Source organism: Glycine soja, chromosome 18 (assembly GCF_004193775.1).
Source record: "Glycine soja cultivar W05 chromosome 18, ASM419377v2, whole genome shotgun sequence".
NCBI classification, from domain to species: Eukaryota; Viridiplantae; Streptophyta; class Magnoliopsida; order Fabales; family Fabaceae; genus Glycine; species Glycine soja.
In genome coordinates, this window is record NC_041019.1 from 50,426,923 (window position 1) to 50,440,427 (window position 13,505).

A 13,505-nucleotide genomic window follows, 5' to 3' on the forward strand; every position below is an offset into this window, starting at 1 on the left:
AAGCTTCCCCTCCCAATACATACCTTGCACTCACATGATACCAACTGGGAGAAGTGTTAAGTGTGCGTGTTTTGGAGAGAGAAAGGGGGAAAAAGGGCATGCGTTTTTGTTGAATGAATTCACTATCACGAGAGGAATGAGGACAAAAGAGGAAAAGTGAAGCAGTTTTGAGGAAAATAGTAAGCTACATTAGGTTATATCTCATGTTTTTCTTCACGCAAACAGCTAAATGTGGAGGTTAAGCTTTTGCTCCTTCGCGTGGCTTTTAAGACTTCTTCGTTCCCTATTAAATCCTCTCATTAAATTACCATAGCCCCACAAAAAACGTATCCTAGTTAAATTCATTCCTACAAACACCACCGTCCGTTCTTGTTCTTCCTTTTCCTTCTTCTCTCCCTCTTTCCATAAGGCTATGAGTCTAACAAAATCCTAACTCTATAACCTAATCATTTCATACCTTTCAATTCAACACCTTTCTTAAGGTATAGCCATTAAAACAAAATTGTATAATAATTCTCATTAATCATGAGTAGTGGTAACGGAGGTGGTGGTGGTGGTAGTAGTAGTGGTACTGGTAGCCCTTGTGGAGCTTGCAAGTTCTTAAGGAGAAAGTGTGTTTCGGGTTGTATCTTTGCTCCGTACTTTGATTCGGAGCAAGGTACAAGCCATTTTGCTGCGGTGCACAAGGTTTTTGGGGCCAGCAATGTGTCCAAGCTCCTTCTTAGCATTCCAGTGCATAGGAGGCTTGATACGGTCATCACCATTTGTTATGAAGCACAATCAAGGATCAGAGATCCTGTTTATGGCTGTGTTGCCCACATCTTTGCCCTTCAGCAACAGGTAATCATAGATTAATTAATTATTGGTTTTGATAATAACTTCTGATAGAATTATGATTAAACATGTTTTTGTAACATAAAGATGAAGATGTTTTCCTAGCTAGCATATGCATTATATATTTGTTGTTTAATTGTTTGCTTTTAATTTGGCTATCTTAATTATCAGTTTTTCTTTTCCCCGCACACTAAGCTAACCAAGTTAACCAGGGGAATCATAGAACTGGTATGCGTTTTCAAGACTTATTTATACTCCATTTTTTTTAGACAAATAAGCTTATTCGCAACAAAAGGAAAAATACAATTTGATCGAAATAAGATCAAACTGGTGAATGCGAGTATAAAACCTAGAAGCCTCAGCAAGAGAAGACTTATTTTTACTCCATTTTTCTTATTGACTACAGAATGATCAGTATCATAATTAGATTATTTTTAGACTATTTAATTTATATGAAATTACTGGAAACCGCTAATTAAACAATGATACATGCATGACTCATATGTAACGTCCCAAATTTATTTTGTTTTGTTTGCTAGCCAATAAAGTGAAACCAGTAAAGTGAAAACTGATCTAGATAAGCCTCGTTTTGTGTTCACATAAGACTTGGATGGTTTTGAATCTCATTTTGAAACCACAAAACAATGGAAAAGAAAGAAATGAGTTATTATTATTATTTTATTGAAGTCAGTGTAGCTTGTGAGTTTCTAAATGAAACTGCAAGGAGATGGAACTCATCAATATATAAAATATTAGTGAATTTATTTTTTGTTTTATTTTTTATCATAAGGAGAGTGCCTCCCAATCTTTCAACAAAGATTTTGCAATTTGCATATTTGTTGTAGTAGCAAGTGGTTTGTTACCTCTGAAAGAGGAACAAAAGTGAGGTTTAGGGAAGAGGAAAATAAGGGTAGGGTTCGCCAAGCCATGGAAATAAGGAAGACAGTCTTTATGCATTTCAATGAAATCCATAACTCTTATTTATTTAACAAATGATGTGGTCGGCTGTTACATAAATGGGTAGTCTATGGCATGGGCCATTACTTCCTTGGTTCTTGCAGGTTTTGGGGAGATGGTCGGTTAGTTCAGGGGTTAAATTAAGCAATTTGATAAAGAAAATTAAAATAAATATTTTTGTCCCTAGCTATCTTTTTGTAAAATTAAATGACCATGACAAAACAAGGTTTTTAGAAACTCACATCCATTCTCAATATAATATATTTCTATTATAGAAGTTATATTTAGACAATAAACGGTTAAATCTTAACACATGACTATCTCAATTTTTTCTCCCACCTGAGTGGATCTTCCAGATACATAATCTGTGTAAATGAGCTATGCTGTGATCTCTAAAAATGTATAAGGCGTGTTTTAGGATAACCGATCGATGATCCTTCATCCATTACAGTTAGATGTATAATAATACATTTTTTATAAAATATATATATATATATATATATATATATATATATATATATATATTAAAATAATAAACTAACTTGTTATATTCATAGTGGATCATAAGTTGTCTAACACTCCAATTAATGGACTACCCTATATATAACCATCTTTGATTCACACATAGAAGTTATTTGTCTAGCTCCATATAGGTGGGAAAAAATCTCCCTTTTTACCTCATTTTCTTTAGAATAGTGTTATAAGATTGGGACTGTAGCTTGATAACTAGTGAAAGGAAGAAAACACATACATAATACATATATTGTCCAACATATATTGTCCACCATATAAGCTCGTAGAGTGTTTCAAAAGATGATTTACTAAATTGTGAATAATAAGATCTTAGTAATTTTTTTTATATTTTCTCATAATTTTTTATTATTTTTGAAGTCACACATATTAATCCGTTATCTCTGACTATTTATAAGAATCTAGGGCCTTAAAATATGGTTTCGTAGAAGGAAGTTTTTCTTAATTCCTTTTGCAGTAATCTACTTTGGTTTGTAGTTTTTTTTTATCTCACTTATGCTGTAACACAGTAGGGAAAGAAACGAGTTATAAATAATTTGGGTTGACTTTCTAGTGAGACTAATTTAGAATTTTATCATATAATAAAAAAATGTTAAAAAGAAAATACTGTTAGCATTTCAGAATAAATTTTTGTCTCTAGTATATATATGTACTTGACTATCATGCAAGTACTCTCTATCTCTATCTTAGAAATCAAAGATTTGATTGTTATATTATAAGTAGCTAATCTTTGTCCTCTAATACATATTAGTCATTGTTAGAAATGTATTAGTATTGAAATTATTTCGTGAAAAATGCTAATTTTTTAAAAGAACTATATTGTTTTCTTCCTTCAAGCTTAATCATGTTAATTTGTTTATTTTCCGAAGCCACTTCGTTTGTACAAAACTCTTGCTTATATATCCTCTAGAAGTTTGTTTAAAGTTACGCTTTCATACTTACATTATTATTATGGAGAGAGAAATATTGTTTCATTTATAATTAATTTTGTCTTTCTCTATTTTTCTATTTGAAGAAAAAATTTCGTGAAAGGAAATTATTATTATTATTATTCATGTAAAGGGGAAATTTTAGCATAAAACGGTTAGAGAGAAAGATGCGTGTTGACACAATAAAATAAAAAAACACAAATATACAATGAGTGTCTGATCTAGAAAAAGAGTGATGATATAGGAATCTTTATGTATCAAATACTTTATCATTAACATTTATTAGTTTTTAATTTTATTTTCATATTACATCATATTTTTATCTTACATATAGGTGTTAAATAACATTGTGTACACCAATATTTTTTCCGAAAATAAAATAATGTCGTAGAAATTTATTGTAATTGATTTCTAAAATATAAAAAACAAGTTAGTACACCATCAAATAAAGGACCAAAATAAATCTTTTAAAAGATAAATGACCAAAACAAGTTTTAGTTAAAAAAAAATAAAGGACAAAAAATATTATTTTATCTATAATTTATTTGTATCTCTTTTCTTTATGTATCAAATAAATATTCCTTATTTTATTTGAATGTAGCCAGTTTTGTGCAGATAAAATGAAAGGCATGGTCATCACACCTTTCCTAATGGAAGTTCTTCATTGCCTAAGGTTAGATCGCAACAGGTTTTCATGGCTCATCTTCCTTTCCATCTTTGCCATATATTTCAAAATACTAATTATGTATAAAAACAAATACCCGAAAGAATCTGGAATTTCTACATATAGAAACATAAATATATACGTAGATCTGTCAATTTAACCCCTGTAAATATTAGATTCTTGCAAGCTTTCACTGTTCCCCGAAAAAAGCATATGTAATATAGCATCGTTGTATTTTACAAAGTTCACAGAAAAAATGGCATTGGTTACAGAAACATCAAAGGGTAAATCAACATCATCACAATCACAACACCAATTGCAAGAAAAATGTCTAAATTAAAATAAAATTACTATTGCATAGTATTTACTTACCTGAGAAAGTCCCACAATGTTGTAACCCTGACCTAGATCACTCATCTTCTTTACCTATAGAATAAGATGGAAACAAAAACTCATGCAAAAGCAAATTATGATTAAACTACTGGAACAGAAAATTACCAAAGTTCACCACCTTCTCACAGGCAATAGATGTCTGCATGGACAGAGTAAATAGATGGTTACTAAATTGTCAAACACCAAACATCAGCATCATGGAAACACAACATTCAAGAATCACCTGTTTTAATAGAGGCTTAGTCCAAGAATCCCAGGATCCATTTCCAATTTCTCTACAGATAGATCAAGTACATATAACATTAAGGATTTATTATTATCTTTAATGAAATATTCTTTCAGGGTAAAAGAAGTGCTCAAGTAAAATATCTACTTTTCACGTTATTAAAGAACAAAGGTGATAACATTTGTTATATATATATATATATATACATATATATATATATATATAATTATTTTCAGATATATTCCAAAATATTTTGCACAACTTCCTCCTACACCTAACAGATAGGAACCAAGATTACTATTTACTAGGCCCTTATTATGATTTAGGATAAGGACTTACAACCAAATGGTAAATACTGCTCAAACAAATGTAATAAATATCAAGAAATTTAGCAAAAACGTACAAGCAGTATCCTGGTGAACCAGACCACTTGCTTAGTTCCTTAATAAAGTTTCTAATGCCCGAATGTTTGCATGCATCTCCAATACCTGACACAAAGTTTAACCACAAAATTAGTATCTTATGGCTAAGCATCCAACTAATTTGTGTAGATAGATTTGTTTTTGCTATACTAAGCTTTAAGATGTACAAAAAAAAAAAGCATTGACATTTGACACCAATCTTGGATCTTTAGCCTATGTCACAATAACAAAAGATAATTTACTTTTTTGTACCTCATGACAATAAGCATTTCTCTCTCTTATACAAAAAAAAATCATTATTTATTAATTACTCTTTCCTAGGTTTGTTTTCTCCACTCCTTCATTAAAAAATATGTTCACCCTGTGTCACCCCCTCCCAAGAATCAAACCCGAACAAAGAACCTTCTCCAAAAGAAAATTTCACATCCATATTCTCTCCCACTGTTAATTCATCAACATGAATCATAGTTTTTTCTTAGACTTCATTTTCAAAAGGATAAACTGTGACATCTTTTTTCTGAATTTGAAAAGCAGTAGAATACATGAAATACAACTAATTTTCCAAATCCAAATAATCTGATACGCATGAACATGACTAGACTAGAAGCAAAATTTTCAGGAAAGAAGAAAAAGTTACATGGATCCATTGGACATCAGTAACTGAATGCCCATTTCAGTATGATAACAAAATGATCAAATTAGAAAGCATGCGACAGAATATTTCATAAGGAATGAAATAAGTGACAACTAATAATAATGACAATTCTACAGCATAATTCCGTGAATTCTTTTCTTGCTCACATTCTTAAACATAAAAAGATTGAACAACCAACACATGGACAGAGTTATATGACAATTAAAGAAGCATGCAATTGCCCACCATTTCTGATATATAGATTGGTAGAAGACAAGCTTGTTACTTCCTATCTATTGTCTGCAGAAAAGAATTATTCTATCATTTTGTGATTCTGAAGAAAGGAACACATGGAGAAATGCAAGAGATAATAGGCTCCAATCTAGTGTCTACAGAAAGGTATTACACTAACACACAGTAATGCCAAACCAGTAATTCTGAAGACCTAATATGATTTCCAAAAAATCCAAGAAGACTAAAAATTAAATTTAAGGATAGGCTGGCTAAAAGAAAATGGCAAGGTGATATAATATTCTTATTGCAAAGAATTGTAGCCAAATGAAGTCTGAAAAAATATCTATCCACTTCTCCATATCTCATTAGTAAGTAAACAGAATCTAGTAAATGGATCAATGTGCTCCATTTTTCATTTGTATTAGTATTTAGTATCAATCAGGCATTTACTGATTTACAGTTAGTAATTTAAGTCCATTATTTCATCCTCTACCACTTTCCTTAATCAGAGAGGAGGGCTCAGACCCAAATTTTGACAAATGTAGACAAATTTTTTGTTTCCTGAAGATCAGAAATAAAGGGTAAGGAAAAAATAAAGCTTGATGTTTCCTCTTAGTTATGATCTCAGCTTTAACTAGGATTTTCCTTCAATTATGTTATTTCCAATTTCAACTACGGTTCTTAGCCTAATATGCTATCACAACATCAACTCATTACAACATCTTCCAACATAAACAATCAACAATGAAGCACGAAAGCATGGATCGAGTTGACCGAATTCAACAACCAGTGATAGGAGATAAATAACTCAAGCAGCAAAATAACAAAATTAAGAAATTAAAATAAAACACAAATAAGCAACAATCAACCACAAAAACTGATAGGAGCATACTTATATATATCGAAAAATAACTAACAATGAGGAATCACGAGGAGTGTGTGAATTGCGAAAGAAAAGAAATAAACAGCTAGAAAAAGTAGCTACCATGCAAAACGATGAATGGAACAGATTGTGCTCCGGCGAAGAATAGCGCAAGCGCGAACAGTAGTCTGACGTTAGGCATTTGAAAGGAAGATTGAGGGTATGTTTGCGAGTGTGATGGAATCGATGATTTATAGCAGCACAAGTCCGGGCCCACCAACGTGGAACTTGCCAATTGCCATTCTTTTTTACCACGCTCACGCTGGACTCTGCACTCCTTTCCTTCCTTTTGGAAACTATCAAAAACGGATATTCTGTTTGCTTCCTTGGAAACTATCCTCACGCCGTCAATCTGAATCGAAGATAAACAAAATTAAAATAAAAGTTTAAATGGAATTTGGATTTTTTTTTTTAATTTTGGTTAATCCTCCTATATTAAAAAAAATTTATTTAATTTTTTCATTTCAAAATAGAGATATTTAATCATTTTATCTAAAAAAAATTCCGATTTTAATTCTTTTATTTTAAAAAATTCATAATTTTGATCAATTTTTTAATTTTATATATATATTTTATTTCTTTCATTTTAGTCCAATTAAATCATAAACCTAACATATTCATATAAGATATTAATAAAAAAATAATTTAATTAATTACAAAATAAGAAATAAATGAAATAAAATAGGTAAAATTAGAGACTAAATCAAAATTATAAATTAAGTAAAATAAATGAACCAAAATTACATTTAATCCTACAAAAATATTGATGCATTTTTTAAGATTTGAGTATGCAATTGAAATTTTTTAAAATACAAAAATTCAATTCAACACTTCAATAAAATTTGAGTATTAAATTGAATAACAGACAAACAAAATTATACTTAATGTTAACAAAATAAAATTTATTTGAATATATAAATTTTTACAGAACCAACTTCTTTAATAATTAATTTGTATTAAAATTCATTCTTCTTAATAGCATTTCCATTTTTTCTTTTTGCAATCCTATTAAAATTTTACAAGAATTTACTAGTATCTATTATAGTTATATATACTCTCCCGGCCCGTTTGGGGGGCCAACTAATATTAACAAATAGTTAACATCTGCATACAATTTGATATGTAATAAATATAATAAGTTTCAATGATTTTATTGTAAAAGTGCCCTCATTATGAGCATTACAAATTTAGTCCATTGTATATTAATGTTTATTTCTAAATTTTTTATCCTAGGTTATCATTAAGTATATAATATTTCATTAGGGAAGAGATTTTATATATGCATGGTTGATCTTGCTGCAATTTATATGGGTATGAGGTAATTTACTTTCATTAATTAATAACCCTTGAATCATCGTAAAAGTCTTTCACAATTTCCACTCATTTAATCAAACATTTGATAAAATTGAGACATCCATCCATTTTATTGGTAGCGTTAAAATTCCTTCTATAACTAAATGATCACCATATTTAAACAATTTTAATCATTTTAATGCATGGAAAAATAGAGAACAAGCAATCCAAAGTCTTGAATTTTTTTTTTTATCTTAGAGACTTTGATATTCGATTTAGAAATTTGAAGTTTCAAGGTGCTTAAAGTAAGCAATAACTAGTATCTATTAATCATTCTGGGAAGAAGTCACATTATTCTACTATAAATAAGAAGATTTGTGAAACCCTTCACAAATATCCAACAATCAAGTTCATGTTCAAAGAGATCGAATGAAAGATTACCCTCTTTGAAAATAGAGAGAATTATATTATATTTCCAAAAGTTTAGAGACATTCTATTCTAAAAATATACTAATTAAATCATAATAAATTGTTACTCACCGTTGTCAGAAAAAGATTACTACATAGCAAGCAGATAAAACTCTATGGACTATGGTGTGTGATAAACAGTCGATGGCGTTTATTTGCTTTGCTGGCAAAGGTAATTAAGCTAAAATCCTCTCTTGTCCGTCACGTAAAACTTCTCTGCATCTAACCTTTTGGCCGTTGATTTTATTCTCTTTCCACTTTGATTACTGCATAATCATTCATTCAACGACTCAGATCACAGATGGATATTTACTGTATGAAAATAATCGGCAGAGGATCCGAGTTAGTCTTAAAGTCATGCATTTAATAAACATTATATTTATTAAATTTAATAAATATGATATTTAATATTATTATTCAGGTATTTAAATAAATACTCTTGCAATAAAATACTATAAAGTCTTATTTAAATATTACTTTCGTTTTTATTTGTAAAATTCAAATTTAAAGTGATATTTTTCTCTTGTAAAATTCGGTGCATAATGTGTTTTGTATTAATTATCTTTAGATTAAAATATTTCTAATTAAAAGAAAAAAGAAGTTGTATGAGAAAATATGAGAGAAGAACATTCACAACAATAATTTTGAAAAAATATTTTAATTTAAGACAAATTAATTATTATAAATTAAATTAACAACTTTTCTTAATTCTAATGAATTAAGTGATTGTTTTTGGGAGTGGTATCAAACAACCATGGATATGGATTTTCAGGAGGTCTTGGTCATGGCAGTGAGCAAATGAGATTGAGATTTCATGGGGAGGAGGGGAAATTACAAGGGGCTTGCGCGGGGAGGTGTGGGCTGAGGGGCAACTTGGGTAAAATTAGGGGAAAAGAAAAAAGTGATTTGCTTTTATCTTTGATTAAAAATTAATATATCCAATTTTCAAGAGATGAATTTGTGAATTCATCTCTTAAAAATTAGATATATTAATTTACTTTTATCTAACTTTTAATAAATAATAAATTTAAATATATGATCACAAATTAGACATATTTGTGAATTCATCTCTTAAATATATCTCAAGAGATAGAATTCACAAATTAGATATAAAAAGTGATTTGCTTATAAAGCAGACATGGCAATAACCAAAGCAACTATTGATGATCATTCAACCAAATGCAGTTCAACAAAAATATGCAGGATCAGAGCCACATGCTCACACTCAAACGGTCAAATTAACATCACTCTTTTTGTTGTTCACAAAAGTATGATTTGATTTTATCCTTCCAAAGGACATTGAAAACAATTATATCCTCCCATTCTCTGTCGTTTCAAGCATAATCGTTAAGATAAAGTCTAGACATACATGTAATTTCCTGACTAATAGCAATGTCTGGGACAAATAGAATAATTTGAAAAAATTGCTACTTATATATCTGGTTTGCCAACTTTATTTATTACACTTATTAATAAAACATTTTTCTGAAAGAATGTTTCATTATTATCAACATTTTTATATAAAAAGCCAACATCTGGTGGATGTAATTCACCTATACTAATTTATATTTATCTTTTAATTAAATTCAAAAACACAGTTCACGGACTTACATAATTTTTAATTATAAAATATTTTGGAGACCTACAAATTAATTTAACCAAATATATAAGAGCTACAATTCAAGGAAAGAGATTAATTTCAAAAATTACTCAATGAAAAGTCATCTTAACGACAATTATCTTTAGCTTGCCTTAGTTACAGCCTCTCACAAAATTGTTTTAATTGAAGTGACAAAGCTGGTGTTTAGTTCTATATGACTTAATAACATTTATAAAATTTGGACGACTCACCATATACAAACTAATTTTATTGGGTTAAGAAGTTAGAACCAAAGTCTAAATTCTAAGATTTTTTTAAAGCTGAAACATTATAATCCATTCATAATCTCATGATTCATATTGATAAAGGAAGCATAATAATGCCTTCAAAGTCCAGCCATATATAAAAGCTGTATAATAGTAGATAACAGATAATGTATCTTATGCCTTAGCCTAGCCCTAATTCAGTTAAACCAAGGCTATGTTTATGTACGTTGGGGAATCTGTTGGTGAGACAGCAAACGTAGGTTGACCATTAACTGATCTCCACCCTTCATCACTTCTCTGTTCATCCATTGGATCTACATTAAAATGTGCATTGTAGCACAGACCCAGTGCGAAGCAAACATGCATTTTGATGTTTGGAAAGTATTTTCCAATGCACAATGACAGATCCGGACGCACCTAATGAAGAAGAAAAAAACAACTCGACTCTCCCAACGTTGATCCAAACAACGTTGGATCAATTCGTGAGAGAACAACATAAACCTCCTGTGTGATGAAACACAAAATGCAATTCAGGATTTCTTCTAAATATAGATCGAAGTAATAAAAGTGCAATATCATAGAACATAAGTTAGTTCTTACCTAAGGTGGGTCCATCACAAAATTCCACAGCTCCTCTACCAAGAAATTTTCCCTGATAATCAAAGGAACTAATTAATATGCTGTTAAGAATAACTAAGTAAAAAATCGAAATATCAAAGTTATAAAACAAAAGAAAAACATACAGGAGAAGAAATTAAGGAATATTTATATTGAAATTCAATTTAGAATAAGAATTAATACAACAACATAACATCAGTGCAATTTCTACATATATAAAACCTAAATATATACATATATCTGTGTATTTAACCTGTAAATATTGCATCTTTGCAAGCTTTTTCAAAATTCCTTGATAAAGCATATGGGAATATTTATTGGTTACATAAAATGAAAGGACAAATCAACACAATTATCACAACAGCAGCAGCAAGAAAAATGTCTAAAATATATATAAAAAAAAATACTAATGCATAGTATTTACTTGATTACCTGAGAAAGTCTCAGGATGTTGTAACCTTGACCTAGATCACTCATCTTCTTTCCAAAGGATAAATAAACCATGACATCTTTTTTCTCAGAATTTGAAAATGCAACTAATTTCCCAAAACCAAACAAGCAAAATATTGAGCAAAGCAGAAAAAGATTACTACATAGTAAATAAAAATCTATGGACTATGGTGTGTGAATGTGTGATAACGTTATTTATAGCACTATAATATAGTAACTCCGGGCCCACACTTTCCTCGTTCACGAAACTTCTGTTCCCTGAAAATAAGGGATATTTTCATTTGCTTCGCTGGCTAGGTAAGCTAGAATCCTCTTCTGTCCGTTATGTATAACTTCTTTGCATCTAACTTTTTGACCGTTGATTTTATTCTCTTTCCTCTTTGATTACTGTGTAATAATTCATTCAACGGCTCAGATCACAACTTCATATTTACTGTATGAAAACGTTGGGCAGAGGACCCGAGTTAGTAGTCTCCGCTGAAGTTTTATCACTGGGATGTGGACGTGGTTTTTGCAAGCCAGTTTTTTTATGCCCACAGAGACACAACATAATAAAGAAAACTAGTCTAGTTTTATTTGAATAAATAACTTATTAATGTATCATTATAAATTTCACTAAATATATATAAAATTATTAATTTAAATTATTACTAGTACTGCTTATAAAACATTTTAGAGAAACTAAATTAAAAATAAAATAAATGAATATCCACAAATATACATATACAATAGTTTATTTCTTAGTTTATTGCATAAAAATAATAAATGATAAATTTATGGTTTATTAAATGTTATTAAACTAATCCCTAAACCACACACTACTTTTTATTCAACTAATTAATAATATATTTATGATCTAAATATTTGTAATTATTGATGTGAAAAGTCTTAAAGTCGAGTATTTAATAAACATACATTATATTTATTAAAATTAATATAATATTTAATGCTAAGAATATAAATATGTAATAAATACTAATAAATGTAATAAATGCTTATTTAAATGCTAATAGAAAGCTATGAAGTCTTATTTAGTTATTATGAATATTTTTTGTCCAAAATAAGAAATTAACTCCAATGTAATATATGAGTTTTGTTGGTTCAATGAAATTTTATATAAAAAAATACCTAAATACAAATTTTCTTATTAAATAAATATTTTCTCCACACGTAAACACAAATGGAGTCACATTGTTGCACTAAATTCATAATACCTACAGTATTATGAATATTAAAGAGATTATATTATTATTATTATTATGTTAAATTATAAATTTATTCTCTTGATTTTTAATTATAACATTTAATCTTCTAATTTTATAAATTAACAATTTTGATTCATTTATTCAATTATTAACTAATAATTTTAATTGTGATTAGTAGAAATATTAAATTAATTTCTCCTTAAAAATTAAAAGCATTTGATCTTTCATTAATTTTGTAATACAATAACTAATTTGAAACCTTTTTTTTATAAATGTTATTAAAATAATTTATTCAATATAATATTTTCTTTATAAATGTTATTAAAATAATCCCTAAACCACACACTAATTTTTATTCAACTAATTAATAATATATTTATGATCTAAATATTTGTAATTATTGATGTGAAAAGTCTTAAAGTCGAGTATTTAATAAACATATATTATATTTATTAAAATTAATACAGTATTTAATACTAAGAATATAAATATGTAATAAATACTAATAAATGTAATAAATGCTTATTTAAATGCTAATAGAAAGCTATGAAGTCTTATTTAGTTATGAGTGTCTTGGTTCAATAAAATTTTATATAAGAAAATAATTAAATGTAAATTTTCTTATTAAATAAATATTTTCTTCACACGTGAATGCAATGGAGTCACATTGTTGCACTAAATTCATAATAACTACATATTTAGGTATTATGAATATTAAAGAGATTATATTACTATTATTATTATTATGCTAAATTATAGTTTTTTCTCTTAATTTTTAATTATAAAATTTAATTTTCTAATTTTATAAATTAACAATTTTGGTTCATCTATTCAATTATTAACTGATAATTGTAATTAG

At 28.5% G+C, this 13,505-nt stretch overlaps 1 protein-coding gene across 1 annotated transcript; it reads right to left on the minus strand.

The window, feature by feature from the left end:
• Positions 1 to 526: 526 nt before the first annotated feature.
• LOC114395454 lies at positions 527 to 11,623 on the minus strand. Its single transcript, XM_028357240.1, has 9 exons — positions 11,424 to 11,623; positions 10,974 to 11,025; positions 8,580 to 8,773; positions 6,810 to 7,098; positions 4,938 to 5,022; positions 4,532 to 4,583; positions 4,427 to 4,447; positions 4,288 to 4,341; positions 527 to 828 (listed from the first exon to the last, which is right to left on the minus strand). The coding sequence occupies exons 4-9, from the start codon at positions 6,886 to 6,888 to the stop codon at positions 781 to 783; spliced, it is 339 nt and encodes a 112-aa protein (XP_028213041.1). The 5' UTR covers positions 6,889 to 7,098; positions 8,580 to 8,773; positions 10,974 to 11,025; positions 11,424 to 11,623; the 3' UTR covers positions 527 to 780.
• Positions 11,624 to 13,505: the final 1,882 nt, after the last annotated feature.